We start from the raw sequence: 17216 nt of genomic DNA on the forward strand, positions 1-17216 counted from the left end.
CAGTCTGCACTTTATTTAAGATCTTTCTTACAGATCTTACTGTTCTGGTGTGAAAACAAGTGGGAAGGAATCATTTTATTTTTAAAAAAGAACTTTTATTTGTTTTAGAGCATGGATGGATGGGTATTGTTTGTTTGCCGCCCCTTCCCCTTTTTCTTCTGTTAGCTCTGATTAGCAGAAACCATGTATTTATCAGTGTTAAAAAGGGTGACCTGTTTCTTCTCTGACCATTAAAGACATGAAAATCGTATGTTTGTTTTGTTTTGTTTTACAGCTTGTTTTAGTGTCTGCCAAGAATCACTCTAGCTTGCATTTCACTTCTCCTTTTTCTTGTAAAGATTGCAGTTACCATAGAATTAGAATTCCCCATCCCAACTTTGACTAAATAATTTATACAACTTATTACCAACAGAGATCTGTATTAATATAAGTAAGTATTGCATGACTTTGCAGATGGCTATCCTATTAAGCTGGCCCACTTGTTTCCTAATGCATTTAACCATTTAATGGGGGGGGGATCCTCTGTGATAAAGGTGTGACATGATTACTGTTATTTTTGCCTCCTTGAATTTAGTTCAGCTGTAGTTGCATTAGGAAGTCTTCTGAAATATCTGACATTGTCCTATATTCTATAAAGCTACATTTACAGAGAGATTACAGAGAAATTTCTTTACAGTGGGCGGTGGTTAGAACCAGGGATGGCAACATCTACAACACAAGTATAACTATGTATCTGCTATCAAAAAAGACTAGTGAATCCACACGTCTTCTGAATTTTTGTATAAAAGTAATGTTGATGGTAAAATGGTGGATAATCTGAAAAACTATTTTTTTCTTTGGGGACTATTTTGCCAAACCACGCCCTGTTTAGACCATGAACAGTCTATAACCATAAAGCAATATCTCAGACATTAGATAGAGCAATCATGTTGTGTTGTTTTTTTGTTACTAAAAAAAAAAGTTGGAAGGTGTTCTCTATGAGGCTGAGCTTTCCAGTTGTCAAAAACTGATTTGTGTACAAAATTTGGTCTTTGGGCCTTATTGCCCATTCTGACAGCTGCAAACAGTTCTCCAGAACAGAGCGTTTTATCTCGAAATGTTTGTGGACACTTATTCTAATGAATGCAATAAACTTTTAAGTTGGACCCATTGCTGGCACAGATGTGCAAATGCACATACAGAGCTTGTCTAGTCCCTGTGGAGAAGTATTGCCAATAGAACAGGACTCTCTGGAACAGATACCCATGAACCTATTGGCACCATGTCATTGGCTAAAGGACATAAAGCCCCCAGCTTTAAGCTGTGGAGCAGTGAAACGGTGAATGAATCAGGGTGGTAATCATTAAACATCCTGAACTCTTTTTGCTGAATGCAATCAAATCCTCATAGCAATGATCCAGCAAGCTAGTAGAAGGCCTTCCCTGGACAGTTAGTGTTGTTTACCATTTAATTATAAAGAAATGATTAAACATTTTTCTTTAGGATACAAGAGTTTGTTTGTGTGTGCAGACATCTCTTAGCCAGCAAATAAACTTCCCTTTGTGGTGAAAAGCAATCACGTTTTCATTAGTCACTCATTCGTTTGAGACTGAGACTTGTAGTCTTTCTTACTGTTCATTTTTATTTATGTTCAGCTTCCTCTGGGTGTCCATCCGATGACTTGGCTGTTCTTTAACCATATATGAGTCTACAACTATGGAAGTTTAGAAAGACACTGTTTCTGTACTTTGACAAAGTAAGCACTGCCATTGCAGTATTTTCTGTACTTCCACTATGTTTGATCCAATGATCCAGCAAACATTAAAATATATATGGTTCTTCACCAACATTGATGCATCAAAGCAAGCTGGTTTGATGATCCAGTCAGCTTCTCTGGGTTCCCACTGAAATATATAATTCAAGGACCTTTTAGAGCTCAATCTCCTTTCAGAGTGAAGTGAGTAGACTTCAATACTGAGATTTGAGAGCACAGCAACTAATAAGCTTTAGCTTTGTGATGATCCTGTATTAGGTGGTGCTAAAATGCAGATCCAGGAGCTGTTACTCCTGGAGCCTACATATTACTGTCACAGTCACCTATTAAGAAAGAAACTGATCTGGAAACAGTATTTGAGTTTTTCAAGGTTTTGCAAATATGACCCCACAGTGAGCAGTGCATTTCAGCCTGGTGCTTTCATGTAACGATAGCAACAGTATTACTGAGTGAACCATGCCACATGCAAAAGATGTCCAGGTCTCCAGAAGGTACAAAAGGCTAAATGTCATGTGTTGATGAGCGGATGGGCTGTCATGCCTCCAAGTCACGTTATATTGACTCTCGGCTTGATGGATTTAGCATGCCAGGTGGTAAGAGGGGTCCACAGAGCATAGATTAAGGATACCAACCCATGCACATTCTCAAATGATGCTGGAACTCAGCAGGATCAGAAATGAGAACAATTCAGTCTCTGCCTTCGGTTGACAACTTGAACTCATATGATGGACTTGACTAGTGCCACCATGTGGTCAACTCCACAGGCAACATCCACCACATGACCTGGTACTGTGACCTGAAAAAAAAAGAAATAGTAAATGTCTACTGTACTTGTCTAGTACAGTAGATTTCAAACTAGAGTGAGGATTCCTCAGGGACCACTGGTCCAAAAGTGTCTTCATGCTAAAGCTGCTAATGCAATGTTTACACAGCAGGTAAACTGGGTTTTTTGAGCTGTTCATGCTATATTTTTACTGTGCCCTATATCCGACATTCGTCACCTAGACTAACGCACATACAACAGTCTAGGAGTGTGATTCCCCAGCATCACTGGAGCTATCGAGGCAATCCAGTGGCTGACAGATATGAACTTTATGAGCTTTTTATTTTCCTTGAAAACTGCAACTATGTCCTCCTGTGGCCTCACTGAGGTCAGCCATTCCCCTTCTCCTCAGCAATGTAGAGTTGAATGTCATACAAGTCGAATAAATTCTGGCAGTTCAGACGGAATTGCACTTCTGCGTATCTGATATATATTGCGTATCCGTATATATATATATATATATATATACATATATATATATGGATTTCAGTACCACATGTAATGCTGGGCCAAATCGGAATTGAAAGCTCAAGATGTGGTTTTTGCCATTCTCACTCCTATATGACAACAAAGATTTTGGGCCATTTTTACCTGCTGCATGAACGTAGCCTAAGATACTAAATCCAACTATTTTCTGTATGGACTCGTCAGCTGTGTCTTTAAACTGTTTAAAATTGCCATCTACTAACCCGCCACGGAAAATACTGGTCATCTTGTTTCCCGATGCCTAGACATCCTCTTACGTTCTTGCCCCAGACAAACAACTCACCGCGGTCTGAAAAAAAAGAAGCATTTAGAAACAATACCATTGTTAAAGATATTAAGAAATTTGTACAAGAGATGAAACAATAAAACTATTATTATTTGCTCTGATATAATGCATGCTATATCAAACGATTGATTCACTTAAAAAAACAAAGTAAACTCAGCATTAGCTTCACTGTACACCACATAAACAGGACACAATTGCTAGACTAAAGTTTACTTGTGATTGCTGCAAAGTTGGTGAGTCCACAGCAAATGTGAGAGACTTTCACTGTAGGGTTGAACTCCGACCTCCCGAAAAGCATGGCCGGCATCTTTTCTGGGATTTCAGACTCTGATAGATTAGGCCCTTTTCCCAGAATTCCATAGCCCCACACAAACACCTCTCCTTCATCTGCAGGGAGAATACTGCTATTTACATGTCACATGTAAACTCAAGTGAAAATATTACAAATTCAACAAATTCTCCTTTGATGGCATATGGAAGCTTGTCGAGATGCCACAGTACACTAAACCTCCAAGATGAATTAATATGGCACAGAGACACACAAGAGCAAGAGTAGGACCTGAGCTCACCATTCAGTATGGCGACCTGGGTTCCCCCACATGCAGCCTTTATGACCTTGCCTACCCCCTCCAGAGGAAGCAACCGTGGAGAGCTGAGCTGTGGAACACATAGAAGAGATCTTTACTGGAATTATTATAAATGAATATTATAAATGAATGGGATGCAAGAGTTGGTACAGCATAGTGGATAACACTGACACACCACAGAATTACCAAAAAACATTCTTGGGCTTATAATACTATATTCACCAACATGTAAAATAACACTTAATCAGAAGTTGCTCTGAATAGGAGCGTCCGTCTGTTATTCGTGAGCAAAATTGGTCTCATAGCTCCAGTGCAAAATTTACTTTCACAGCAAAGTTAAAAGCACTTTTTGGCTCATCAACATCTTTCACCAAACTATGCTCTAAAATTGCAAGGGTTTTCTGGGGCTTCACCCTTGACCTTACCTGTGTCGCCTCTGTGACCGAGGCGAACTGCAGGTACTCAGAGTTGCCCCAGCCAAAAAGATGACCATCTGTAGACACAGCCAAGCTACAATCTCCATACGTGCTCACTTGCTGAATTTTGACCCCTGCTAGGTCCCCTCCAACTGGAACAGGGAGTGCAGTCTTCTCGTGATGGCCTAGACCTGAGAACAAACAACTGAGTCATTCCTCTAAAACACCCCCTTCATGCTCTTTGTTAGCACTAATAACTTGGTGCTTATTGTAATCATAGACCAGTCTGGACAGGATGTGAAGCCTCAGGGATAGGTGTCTGAGAAAGGAACATCAGACAGGGCGAAAGAGAGAGACAGAGGGAGGATAACACCAATGACACTGACCTGTTTGTCCATCTGCACCCCACCCACAGGCGTACACTGAGCCTGTCTCTGTCAGAAACAAACTGTGGTCCTGCCCACACGCCACCTAGCAGACAGGGCAACACATGGCAGTTTATTTACTTAAAGTGGCCTTTACATAACAAAGAGAAAGCTTATAATCACCTAAATCCAGTATGCATCACATTAGTCTGAAGCTGGGGAAATCAGCTGCATTGATTTTGGAATCTATTTTGTAAGCCATTATATTTTATACTCATATTTGTCCATCAACAAAATTGCATGGCTATAGCCTAGTGGTATGAGAGGTGAGCCAGCAACTGGATTGTTTCATCATACACCATGTTTGACTACTTCTTTCCCAAATCGGGCCTCTGGCAAAACCATGGTGATGAGACCTGGTTTGTGCAATAACCCCTTTTACAATATCTAGCAGGTTCTCGCAATGAATGGATAAAACCTTTGTATCTTCAAAAAAACAAAACAACAACTGTGGAGGAGAAATAAAATAACTGTTTATGTTATTATATTTATGTGTCATGTTAAGAGTTTGGAGGACATTCAGCACCACTGGTACAGTAGCAGCAGAGGAATTCACCCACCTGGATGACCCGGCTGTCAAAGCCCTCTATCTTGTGGACAAGATGGCTGCCACTGAAACAGGACAGAAATGAGACAGAGGTCTATCAGAACTGAAGCATGTGTCATATTCTACATGGCAACTCACTTATATTTAGTTTAGTTTGGATGTATATCTTTAGTTAAAAATATGTTTAAGAAAGTTCTTGTTCATCTTTAGATGAAGAATCTATCATTTCTCTAGATTTGATAGATCTGAATGAATCAAAAACATTTTACAACCACTTTAAAATTACAAACAGAAGAGAACAATATTAGAGAAAGTGTAGACCTAGACAATCTGAACAGCACTTCATTCGGGTTCTTCTCTGTTTATGCAGGCCATCACTAACATAAAACCACAGCTCATTTTCCAACATGAGTCAAATGTGTGATTCATCTCCTCTTAAGCTAGATAATTAAGCTGGGAAGGAGTGACATCCACTGCTGCATCTGCTTATTTTGAACCAGTGTGGGGCTGGGGGCCATGAGACAAACCTGTAAACTTCATCCTCCACAATCTTCCTCCCACATTGGCCATAGACGTTATTACCCAAGCTGAACACTGTATGGAGTGACAGGAGAATAAGATAAGCTAAAATCTCCCAACTGCACAATTTTTTATTGGGAATAAGTATAAATAATAAATGATTAATTATAACTACATAGCATTTTGACATTTGTAACTATATATACTTTCCATACAATGCTAGGAAAACACAGTCATGAAAAAACACTATAGTGTAAATTAATGAAATACTGAATTTAAAAACCATCTACATTTCTTATATTGTCTAGAAAGTCCTTCCAGATTTCAGAAGCTGCAGAAGAAGCAGATCCGGCACCAACAGAGCTATAAATTATTCCAGCAGTCCTCAGTTTAAATGAAAGAGTTTGAACAGGCTTAAACTCTTCTGTCACTTGTCTCACTGTCCAAAGGTTTGCTTGGGACAAGCGTAGATCTACATCCATGTTTAAAACATGTATTGGCCACGCAGTAGCACAGGAGTGCTTGTCTTGGCTAATCTCTTTTTTATTTATATACACCTTTTTCTTTTAGTATTACTGCTGGGCTGAGAATGGCCCACCACTCAAACTGTCTGTCAGTGGAAAAGGATCACTGATCATATGATTTATCAGAAGGATGCACTGCAACAGATGGCCTATGTGTAGTTGCACCGCTTATAAGTATAGTGCAAGTATATTAACCTGGGAGCTCAGTGTAACAGTAGTCTTTACAGAATGAAAGGCAGAAAGGGATTTGAAATAAACATTTGAAATAAGGTCTTTCCTTACCTCCTTCAGAGTCTGTGAGCACCAGAGAGTGTGCACGGCCACAGGACACCTGCAGGACACGGGTCTTCTGAGGGTAAGCCAATGGCAGAGACACCGGGGATGGCTCCAGCACGTACTCATAACTTTTGCCTATTGGAACACAAATTGAAAAATGTGCAAGATCAATGCCGTATTCACTGACAAAGTCCATTCCTAAATAATTGGGTATTATACGGGTAGAACTTCTAGATTTGCACCTGTGATGTTTACTTACTTCTTAGAGCAGTCATAAAAAAGCCTACCATCAAAAAAAAAAATCTTTTATTTACAGTTTCAGCCTTGCATCAAGAGCTATTTGTTCTGTTCGTTGGTCTTTGAGTGAAATTTGACATTTTCCTTTGGCAGTATGAAAAGGCAGAATTAAATACCTTATGAGCATAGAAGGAGACCAGATGTGACCAGAAAAGTGAAATGTGGACAAAAATCATCCAGAAGAGGTATGTTCTATAGTGTAATCCAAAATATGTTTGGCAAAAACTACAGATGGACAGACAAATGTTTTTGGGGCGGAACCTATTGCCAATGGTCTTTGAGCATAATCTGCCTGAGTGTTGGGCTGGATGCCACATTAACCTTTCCAGGCAAACTTGGTGATGCTTCATCGTGCAGGGCTTCTGTAATGTTCTGTACACGGTCATTCAAGATAAAATCGGTTATTCATTGTTTGCTAGCACTGCTGACACTTACTGTACTGCACAGAGTGATGTACTCTCCAGAAGGGTTTATACCACAAGACAGCCAGATCGGCAACATGGAGCAGATTTCAATACTGGCTTTAAAGAGTTTCTGCAGCCATGAGTGAGGTCTGTATTGCCAGGTAACATTTGAATGAGGAACTGCAGGGTCCTGTGACCTCGCATAGTGCTCCAGCAAATCGCAAAATATGGATGATATGATCATATGACCAGCTTTCAGGATCAGCTAAATTATTGGCGGCTCATCGGACACAAATTTTGGCTGAAAATGGGTCGATACCAATACATCGCTGATTAATCCTTCCATCTGTAGTGAAAACCAAACACTGCATTCCAACATTGCATGAGAAGAACCTTATCAGAACCTGCTAAGCATGGGTGTGGCTGCAGCTGCATCAGGGCTGTGAACTCTGGATTGTACCAGCAAATTTTTCAGGAATGTGATGATGTCTGTTTATGATCTGAAGTAAGTGGGTCATGCAGCAAGGTGGTGACCCTAAACACACAATTAAGTCAACAAAGAAGTGCCCAACTGTTGACTGCATGTGAAACAGATGTCGGAAAATTAAACAGCCTCTTACTGCGGTCGCGTTGTGAGCTCTGAAAGCCCAGCTGTGAGTCTTTGTTGAGGCCCATGCCCCACACTTTGGTGAGGTCTTTGGTATTAGATGCCAGTAGTGTAAAACCATAACCACAGGCTGCTGATGAGATCTACAGAAAAAAGACAGAACAGAGAACACAAACACTTTTATTGCCATATGTCCATACACTATATCGCTGTTAGAAAATGTATGAATCATTTACAATGGCCCTGGAATCTGATCTTCATTAAAAGCCTAAAACTAAAGGAAAAGAACAACAGTTCTTGACAGTTATTAACTGATCAACAGTTATTAGACATAGCTGGTTGAAGTTACTGCTGCTCAATAAGGTCCCATCAGCTTTACTTTACTTTAAGTAAGTGTTCATTATATTTTTTACAAACAAAAATATTTAATAATGGATAATTTCACCCAATACATAAATGTTACATTTTTACATTAAAAGTACATTTTTATTTGGGTTGTCTTTATGGACTCTCTAGAGTGATTGAGCTCCATCTAATACCTTTGGGGTGAGTTCGGTCTAGCACTTCAACAGAGCACCTGACATCAGTAATGCTCTTATGGCTGAATGCAATCAAATCCTGCCAGCAATTTAGTATAAAGCTTTCCCAGAAAAGTAGAGGCTGTTACTGCAGCAACGGGAGGCTCCCTAGTAACACCCTTGAGTTCAGCACAAGCAGGTCTCTACAAACTACTGAACATGTAAATCCTTTGGGTTATTCAAGTTTCACTACACACAAAATGACGATCCAGTATCATGGACAAGACCGGTCTCTTGTAAGTACACATTAAACAGTTTAAGACTAAATGAATACCTTCTGCTCTGTGTCCAGACGGTAAGGCGTGAGCTGGTATCTTCTAGGCTTTTTCCTGCCGCTGTCAGGAACCACAAAGCTGGGAATCCCCAATGCGCCTGTGCAACTGAAGCCCCACACAAACACCTTTTCCCTGGGCTTTCTGTGTTCGCTCACATACTGGAAGATGGGCCTGTCGTCTGCTGGCTGTCTCCTCTTTGGGGCACTGTTACCTGCTGTGGCAAATCCACGGCTGCCCAGGGAAAATCCGCACCGGCCACAGACACGAAAGCAGCTCAATGCCATTGTGTTACACAGCTGCAAGACAGTACATAAAGACTATGGACTTGAAGTTTTTTTTTTTCATTTTATAATTAAAAAGAAAGATATTTTAAAATATCATATATCAGACTGGTGATCTTAACAGACCTATATATGGTGAAAAAAGACAAAAAACAGGGAATACAATACAAACAGAAAATGTTATATGTGCCCTTTATGTTTCAAAAGTATGAATTATTAATGCATTAAATGAATAAATTTAGTCTCTATGGACCTTTGCTGTCATCAGACAGAGCTTAAATCTGGGGGTTCACTACATACTGACCAACCTGTCAGAAAGCAAGAGGTAGGTCTGATATCCTGGCGAACACGTATCCACATTAGTACAATCCTAACTGACAAGGCTGAATAGGGCAAACCGCGACAGAGAGTGTCGTATTCATTGGTTTCACGTTATTTCTGAACTGCTCTAAAACGCTCTGTTGTTTATCCTGGCAGCTAGCTGTTGTAAACAGGCAGGAAGACAGACACATGAGAAATGAGCCGATATGAAGACTCGCTATTAACCTACCTCCCGTGCGCATCCACCATAAACTTCTTTCCCACCAACAAAATCAGTTTCAGGATCTGAGCCGCGCTTAAACTGATATTATCTTGAGGAAAATACAGCCAGAGTTTCAGTCTTCTTGTAGTTACCTTACTGCTCTACATGCTGTCTGAAAGGAGGCAGCCATGACAGTTTACCTCCTGACCTCCACCAATGCGCTGTGTAACTGCACAGAGGTCCATCAGAGGGCGCAAGACTTCTGCTTCACACAGCTAGGGGGCGCCACGAGACCGCAGATTTATTGATTTATTGAATATGTTGATGTAAATTTATTTAAAATATAAAAAAGAGCAGGCTTTAAAACCTTCAAAAAAAAAGTTCTACTGAAAACAGATTAATACATCAAATAAACTAAATACAATAAAAAATATATGTATGATAATCATATATGTATTTGTGTATGTTTCTAAAGAAAAAAAATAGATATATATATATAAAATACAATAATACAATAATAAAATAACCTTTCTCGAACTGTATCTTTATTCCCAAAAGAGATTTGGACAGCATGCCCCTATCTGCTGTTTCTCTGAGAAAATTGAATAGTTTTTTCAGCTCAGGCTCACATACGGTCCAATGCAAAGTCTGATCGGTCAAACACATTTAGTTAAAGTTAAAATATGTAATATATAAATATGTAAATATGTTAAAAAAAGTAAAAAAAAAAAAAAAAAAAAGAAGAAGAAGAAGACGAGAAGGTGGAAGCAGAAAAAATAAATAAATAAAAAACATTGCACATTTTAAAGCACTTCCTATTTCATTTCAGATTTTAACATATTGGGACAAAAATATTTAAGCAATACAGTCATGGGCAAAAGTGTTGGCACCCCTGAAAGTTTCCCCAAAAATGTATTTATTTTATTTCTCCCAGAAAATAATTGCAATGACACATGTTTTGTTATGCACATGTTCATTTCCTTTGTGTGTATTTAAACAACACAAAAAACAGAGGAAAAAAGCCAAAATTTATCTTATTTTACACAAACCCCTTAAATGAGCTGGGCAAAATTACTGGCACCCTTAACTTAATAATTGGTTGGACACCCTTTGGAAAAAAAAAAAACTAAACTCAACCGCTTCCTATAACCATGAACAAGCTTCTTACACCTCTCAGCTGGACTTTTGGACCACTCTTCTTTTGCAGACTGCTCCAGGTCACTCATATTTGAAGGGTGTCTTCTCCCAACAGCAATTGTAAGATCTCTTCACTGGTGTTCAATGGGATTTAGATTCAGACTCATTGCTGGGCACCTTTAGAACTCTCTAGCACTTTGTTCCCATCCATTTCAGGGTGCTTTTTGAAGTATGTTTGGGGTCATCGTCCTGTTTTATGCCACTGGGCCCTACATTACGATCCAAAATCGTTTGGTAGTCTCCAGATTTCATGATACCTTGCACACAATCAAGGCTTCTTCATCTTTGAACCTCCACCATATTTGACTGTGGGTACTATGTTCTTTTCTTTGTAGGCCTCATTCTCTTTTCAGTAAACAGTAGAATGATGTGCTTTACCAAAAAGCTCTATCTTGGGCCCATCTGTCTACAAGACGTTTTCCCACAAGGATTTTAGCTTACACACGTATATTTTGGCAAACTGCAGTCTTTTTCATGTCTCTGTGTCCTTGGAATTTCTTTGGAACTTGATAACTTGGGGCTGCTTATCTACCATCCGAATTATCCTGCATTGCAACCTTTCATCAGTTGTTCTCTTCCATCCACGTCCAGGGAGATTAGCTACAGTGCCATGGGTTTTTATGTTGCCCACACCTGTTACTTGCCACAGGTTAGTTTAAACGAGCATCACATGTTTAAAACTAGGTCATTTACCCACAATTTTGAAAATGTGCCAATATTTTTGTCCAGCCCATTTTTGGAGTTTTGTGTGAAATTACGTCTAATTTGTCTGTTTTCTCTGCTTTGTTATGTTACACAAAGGGAATAAACATGTGTATAACAAAACATGTGTGATTGCAAAAATTTTAATAACTTTTGTACACTCACATTCCAGATGTATTTTTTCTTTTGCAATATGTTAATTTAAGCAGTTAAACAGTAATGGCTTCCTCAATGAAAATAAGGGGCTTATCCAAGGCCTCACCAAAAAGTTCAAGACCAATCAGAGTGCAGGGTGTTTTTTTTTCAGCTGTTGACTAATATGAAAGTGATAAAATATTCAGATGACTTTGTTTTTTATTTACCTTCCCACTGAGCGGCATATGCTTGTAATGAATTAGCATATTTTAAAAAGATTGGTAACACTGCTCAATTCTGTCCCAAACACATGCTTTTGAGCCCGGAACCCTTGAGTTTTTTCCACTGAACATCTGTACGTTGTTAATGTCAGTAAAATGTGGCCTTCATTGTGAAAAGCATATATGAATACATTTTAATTGAATTGACGTTCAGCACTCAGTAGCTGCAATCCTCGCATCCAAGTGACCAAAACCTGCTGTAGAAATAGGAGAGCTAAGTTAAGCCCAGTTTCTTTCACAATAAAAAGGACATACCTGGACAAAGGGGCTAGCTGTTACATTCTTAGCTGCTTAGCTCCTTGCCCTCTCACCCTGAGGACTTACAGGCATGTTTTGCTATGGTACACAAAGGAATTATCTAAGTTAGGCTCCCCTGATGCACAATTACTGGAGCTCTTCTGCAGAATCGAAAACCAGTATCAACCTCAGTAATTCCCCTCAGCAGTGGTTCCCAGTCCCTGCTCCCAACACATCTGAATTAATCATTCAGAGACTATGGATACAGTGGGTAAAATATGACAATATTGGAATATGACAAAAAAAAGTGACCTGCTAGGCCTGGGTTGGTAATGCTATCTTGTGGAACTTGCTGCACACAGAAATGTTACTGTTCAAATGTTTCTATTTTACATAAACACAAATGATGAAATATGTGGTCCAGAGAAAGCGGTGATGATCTTTACTTACACAGCCCCATTGTATACAATGACATCAAAGCCTGTAGCGTCTATTTCAGTGAAGCAGTAAAGGGTCAGAGCTCTTCCTGAGAAACGAAACTGAGCACAAGCTGAAGTATTTTTACACCCATTCTAGTTTAACTTGACATTGAGTGGCATTATTGCTCATAATAAATTAGCATATTTTTAAAAAAAGACATACACCACACACATCTGTTCCAAACACTTATCTGTCCCAAACACTTATCTGTCCCAAACACTTTTAAGCCTAGAGCCCTTAAGGACTCTTTCCCCTGTACATCTGCATGTTGTTAATCTCACAGTAAGGGCTAGAATCAACCTAGACTTTTGTAGTGTCTTAGTCATGTTTTGCTATGGGACAGGAAGGAAATGTCTAGGCGCACCTAATGCACAATTAATGATGTGGTTCTGCAGAATCAAAACACACCAGAGGTTTACACACCCAATTATAAAACAAACCAGGGCCAACATCTCCTTTCATTTTAGCTGTCCTGATATTATTGAACTATTTCTTTAAACCACTGAAATGCTGTCTCTCAATTAAATTATGCCTATACCAACATAGTACAAGAATATAACTATAATACAACAATATGTTTTGTGGGCTTCTGGTATATGGTTATCTTATGTGGACAACGATTTGGATAAAAATGCAGACAATAATACCGTGTGACTGTTGATAACTGATTGTCTCCCAATTCCAATCCGTCATTTATTTATCCCACAATAAAAAAGATGGCTAGAATCACATTTAATTTAACATTCTTAGCTGTTCAGCTCTACACCCCCACACCCTGAGGACTTGCCTTCTATCTATCTATCTATCTATCTATCTATGTTCAGCAATGGGAAATGAAGGCAATGCCTAGGCGCCTCCGATGTAATCTGCAGAATCAAAACTCACCAGTTTTAGCCGCTCCCAATTCTGGAATGAAACAGGGCCAACATGTCTCCAGTTTAGGCTCTCACTGTCCAGTCATTAGATCATTGAAATATCATCTTTCCATTTAATTAAGCCTATGATAACAATAGAAATATGTTCTGTGTGGGCTCCCATTATATGGTTATCTCATCTGGACAACAATACCTCGGGTAAAAATGCAGACAATAATACTGTGCTAACTTACTTTTATTTATGTATTGTCTCCCAACTGTTAATGTTTCCTTCACATTCTGAACCATTTATAATACAAGGAATACCTTTTGATTTGATTTTATACCACATCTCATAGTCATTGAATTGGAAAGTCTTTAAGTCTGCATGATTCAGCTGCTGAGATGTAAACAAGTCATTCAGAGTGGTTTCATGTGAAATTGTAGAGAAACTCTTCTTTCTTTACATGGAAGGTGATTGGATCTCTCCAAAAACACCAATGAACTTACAAGTCATGTTGATGACGGTACAGAAGTGATGACACATTTTCCTTTAAGTGACGTGCATGCATACTTCTCTGCCATAACTTGATTATATATGCATATCCTTTTACAATGGCTTTGTGTTAATGAGGTAACAATTGATTTTCAATGGACCATTTCACACAAAACAACAAAATGTCTTATAGACATTTTGAAAAGTATTAAAATTCCAAATTGAGTAAATCAGAACACACATGTACTAAAAGTACTAAAAGAAGATGGTTTCAAATGTATTTTTACAGCCATTCGCAGTTTATTTATCAGGTAAATCAGTGCCTTGTTTCTTCATTTAGGTAATTTTCAAAAGAAAGTAGTGGAATTGAACCTTCAGTATTAATCCACAGAAAGTGCACTATATCAGAATCTAACAGAAAGGTTTTCATATAGACAAAGCAGACGTGAAGTTGAAGGATGTGGTTACACCAATAAGCCAATGGCACCACCGACAGCTGCTCCTGCAGATGCCACAGCTGCTGTCACAGTGCTAGACAAGCCAGCTGCCCCTAAGGAGAAAGAAAACTTGCAGTCAAAACTGGAGAATATCAGATGTGTTAATGGCAGTGTCTTTTTTAATCCCCTACAGGCACCACTTTATGTTTTAATAAAGTATCGAAATCCAGAGGCACACAGAACTGCCATCTGACCGTCCTTCAATAATATTGAACTTTTTATTGGAAAAAACATGGTTCTGCCAAATTCTACAATATTATCTGCATTTAGAGCAAAAACATATTCAAGCTGAAGGAATCTGAGATAAAGATTTGTCTACAATTAACTATGAATTATAAAAAAAACAAAAAACTCTTCCAGTTGACTGTGAAATGCCACGTCTTACCAACCGACTGTAGGACGGCAACAGCACTGCCAGCAACCACTCCTCCACCATTAGCCACAGCAGCGGTGGACATCATCGAGGCAGCCATAGATCCTGCGGCTATACCACTGGCAGTGAAACCCACTGCCGCTATCACAGCTGGAACTAAGAAAACTGTTCCAGCTAGAAGACAAAACAGCCAGAACGACATAAGAATGCAGTTTCTATGTATGTATAGCATAGATTAAACATAATAGAAACTTCTGATACTGTATGCCATGCTGCTGTCTATAACAATAATAAAAACATGACCAAATTGTGTCACCTAGCTAAAACTAGTAGTATAAGCCATATTGCGTCTGTACTGTCATTTTTATATAGAACAGTGTGCCATACAGTGTCAGAAACCCAGAGGTGTCAAGTAATGAAGTACAAATACTTCGTGACCTTACTTAAGTAGAAATTTTGGTTATCTATACTTTACTGTAGTCATTATTTTTCAGATGACTTTTTAATTCTACTCCTAACATTTTCACACAATTATCTGTACTTTCTACTCCTCACATTTTAAAAATAGCCTTGTTATGCCTATTTCATTTCGTATGTAGCCTAGTATGAAGATGTCCGTGGCAGAGACCCAACTAAGCACCACATTTACGCTCCAATAAAGGTTATTGACGACATGTCTCTGAGGTTTTGCACCAATACAATACTTATAGGCAACAGTAGAGCACATAGATGGTCCTTTAATATATTTAATATTACTAAAATGCATTCATTTCAATGGGCAGATATGCAGCTGAAACAGGCAGCCTAGTGCATCCCAACATTTTTCAACATTAACACTACAGGTGGGGTAGTGCACTATAGGCCCCTGTGGCACGGCCTAAGCTATTGGCCTTTGTTTAAAACCCTAGGATCTACACTTAATGAGTAATGAATGTGAATACTACTGACACCTTTGCAGAAACCACATAAACATGTCCACTTCAGATTACAACATTGTAGTGGTGCAGATTTAGGCATGCACTTTTCACAATTGGTGTTCATTAGCTTCCAACCATGCACAGCCTATGAGTACTAGCATGTCCTACCTGCTCCGGCTCCTGCAGCTACTGCGAGTGTTACTGTTCAAGAAAAAAGGCATATGCAGTGTTAATACACAAAAATATGCAGTGTTAATACACCAAATACATGTTACATAAACACAAATGATGAAATATGTGGTACAGAGAAAGAAGTGATCTTTACTTACACAGCCCCATTGTGTACAATGATGTCAAAGTCCGCCTCCAGCGTCTATTTCAGTGAAGCAGTGAAGGGGCAGAGCTCTTCCTGAGAAACGAAACTGAACAGAAGCTAAAGAACATACGCCCTCCTCCTCTCCCCTCCCTTCCCTTTCATTCCTCATCCCATATGACGCATTTAAGGACTAGCTGTGCAGAAGGTGGAGCTGGGTCTCATCCAACTCCTCCGCCACCCTCTTTTCATATTGATAAGTACATCAACACATGATTTTATATGGGTACGCCGGCTGTCTGGAGCTGTAGTGAGGTCGGAGGATTTTAACTGCTGCACTATTATACTACTAAGTCTCGTTTACATATTATTTACACCTAAATATTTTTTTAGCATTCATAAATGCATTGCGCCAGAATAAAAAATATAACAGTCCAAGATAATAATAATAATAATAATAATAATAATAATTGGGGGGGGGGGGGGTAAATAATAATAGATCAATTCCAAGCTTTCTTTTTTACACAGCTGATATCATTTGATGGTACACGATTTTAGACTTATGTATATAAAATGCTCTCGGAGCATGTCGTGTTTGGCATGAAATGAAGGGTCACTCTTATCTGCCTCGCGCTTGGTGTTCAGATCAGTCATCGCTTGAATGCCACTGCTGACCATGTGCACCTCTTCATAACCACAGCTGTACCCCACTTTCAGCATGATAATGCACACAGCACAGTCTTCTCAAACTGCACTCAAACATGACAATGAGTTCAGTGTCCTTCACGGAAGACAAGCGCCCAGACTTTTTTCTGTCCTGGCACTGAAGTGGTGGAAGGAACTTCCCCTGGGTGTCCCAACAGCAGACTGAAGACCCACTTCTTCCTAGAGTACTTGGGCGAAGAGTAGAGTATTCATTTATTAATTATTATTAGTTATTATTGAGTAAATACATTTTTGTAAGTCGTTCTGGATGAGATGCCATAAATGTAAATGTCTTTCCAGTCATTGGATCCGAATCTAATAAAATAGCTTTGGGATGTGGAAGAACAACAGCATGAAAGTGTACCTCAAAGCAATATTTTCTACACCAAATTATATTGACATCAGTTCATATAACTCATGAG

At 39.1% G+C, this 17216-nt stretch overlaps 2 protein-coding genes across 3 annotated transcripts; both read right to left on the reverse strand.

The window, feature by feature from the left end:
• Window positions 1–1603: 1603 nt before the first annotated feature.
• Window positions 1604–9809, reverse strand: rcc1l (RCC1 like). 2 transcript variants are annotated; one of them, XM_072674637.1, is made up of 12 exons: window positions 9635–9809; window positions 8803–9034; window positions 7964–8093; window positions 6649–6777; window positions 5851–5917; window positions 5337–5388; window positions 4738–4822; window positions 4361–4542; window positions 3918–4005; window positions 3562–3735; window positions 3266–3351; window positions 1604–2549 (listed from the first exon to the last, which is right to left on the reverse strand). In XM_072674637.1, exons 1-12 carry the CDS (start codon window positions 9652–9654, stop codon window positions 2472–2474), a joined length of 1323 nt encoding a protein of 440 aa, XP_072530738.1. In that variant the 5' UTR covers window positions 9655–9809; the 3' UTR covers window positions 1604–2471. The 2 variants fall into 2 exon arrangements, with proteins under 2 accessions (XP_072530738.1, XP_072530730.1); XM_072674629.1 differs by having other exon boundaries at window positions 8803–9099.
• Window positions 9810–14267: 4458 nt separating this feature from the next.
• Window positions 14268–16204, reverse strand: LOC140551329 (interferon alpha-inducible protein 27-like protein 1). Its single transcript, XM_072674737.1, has 4 exons — window positions 16106–16204; window positions 15945–15977; window positions 14872–15033; window positions 14268–14539 (listed from the first exon to the last, which is right to left on the reverse strand). Exons 1-4 carry the CDS (start codon window positions 16113–16115, stop codon window positions 14454–14456), a joined length of 291 nt encoding a protein of 96 aa, XP_072530838.1. The 5' UTR covers window positions 16116–16204; the 3' UTR covers window positions 14268–14453.
• Window positions 16205–17216: the final 1012 nt, after the last annotated feature.

Source organism: Salminus brasiliensis, chromosome 1 (genome assembly GCF_030463535.1).
Source record: "Salminus brasiliensis chromosome 1, fSalBra1.hap2, whole genome shotgun sequence".
NCBI lineage: Eukaryota > Metazoa > Chordata > Actinopteri > Characiformes > Bryconidae > Salminus > Salminus brasiliensis.

Excerpts from the sequence above, each read along its gene's own strand:
- LOC140551329 (XM_072674737.1), bottom strand. Across the intron at positions 15,034-15,944 it reads AGCTGCAGGAGCCGGAGCAG|CTGGAACAGTTTTCTTAGTT; the intron begins GTAGGACATGCT and ends TTTGTCTTCTAG. Across the intron at positions 14,540-14,871 it reads TGCCGTCCTACAGTCGGTTG|GGGCAGCTGGCTTGTCTAGC; the intron begins GTAAGACGTGGC and ends CTTTCTCCTTAG.
- rcc1l (XM_072674629.1), bottom strand. The coding sequence starts at position 9,087 with ATGGCATTGAGCTGCTTTCGTGTCTGTGGCCGGTGCGGATTTTCCCTG. Across the intron at positions 6,778-7,963 it reads GAGCTCACAACGCGACCGCA|GCAAAAGTTATGAGTACGTG; the intron begins GTAAGAGGCTGT and ends GTGTTCCAATAG. Across the intron at positions 4,823-5,336 it reads TTGACAGCCGGGTCATCCAG|GTGGCGTGTGGGCAGGACCA; the intron begins GTGGGTGAATTC and ends CCTGTCTGCTAG.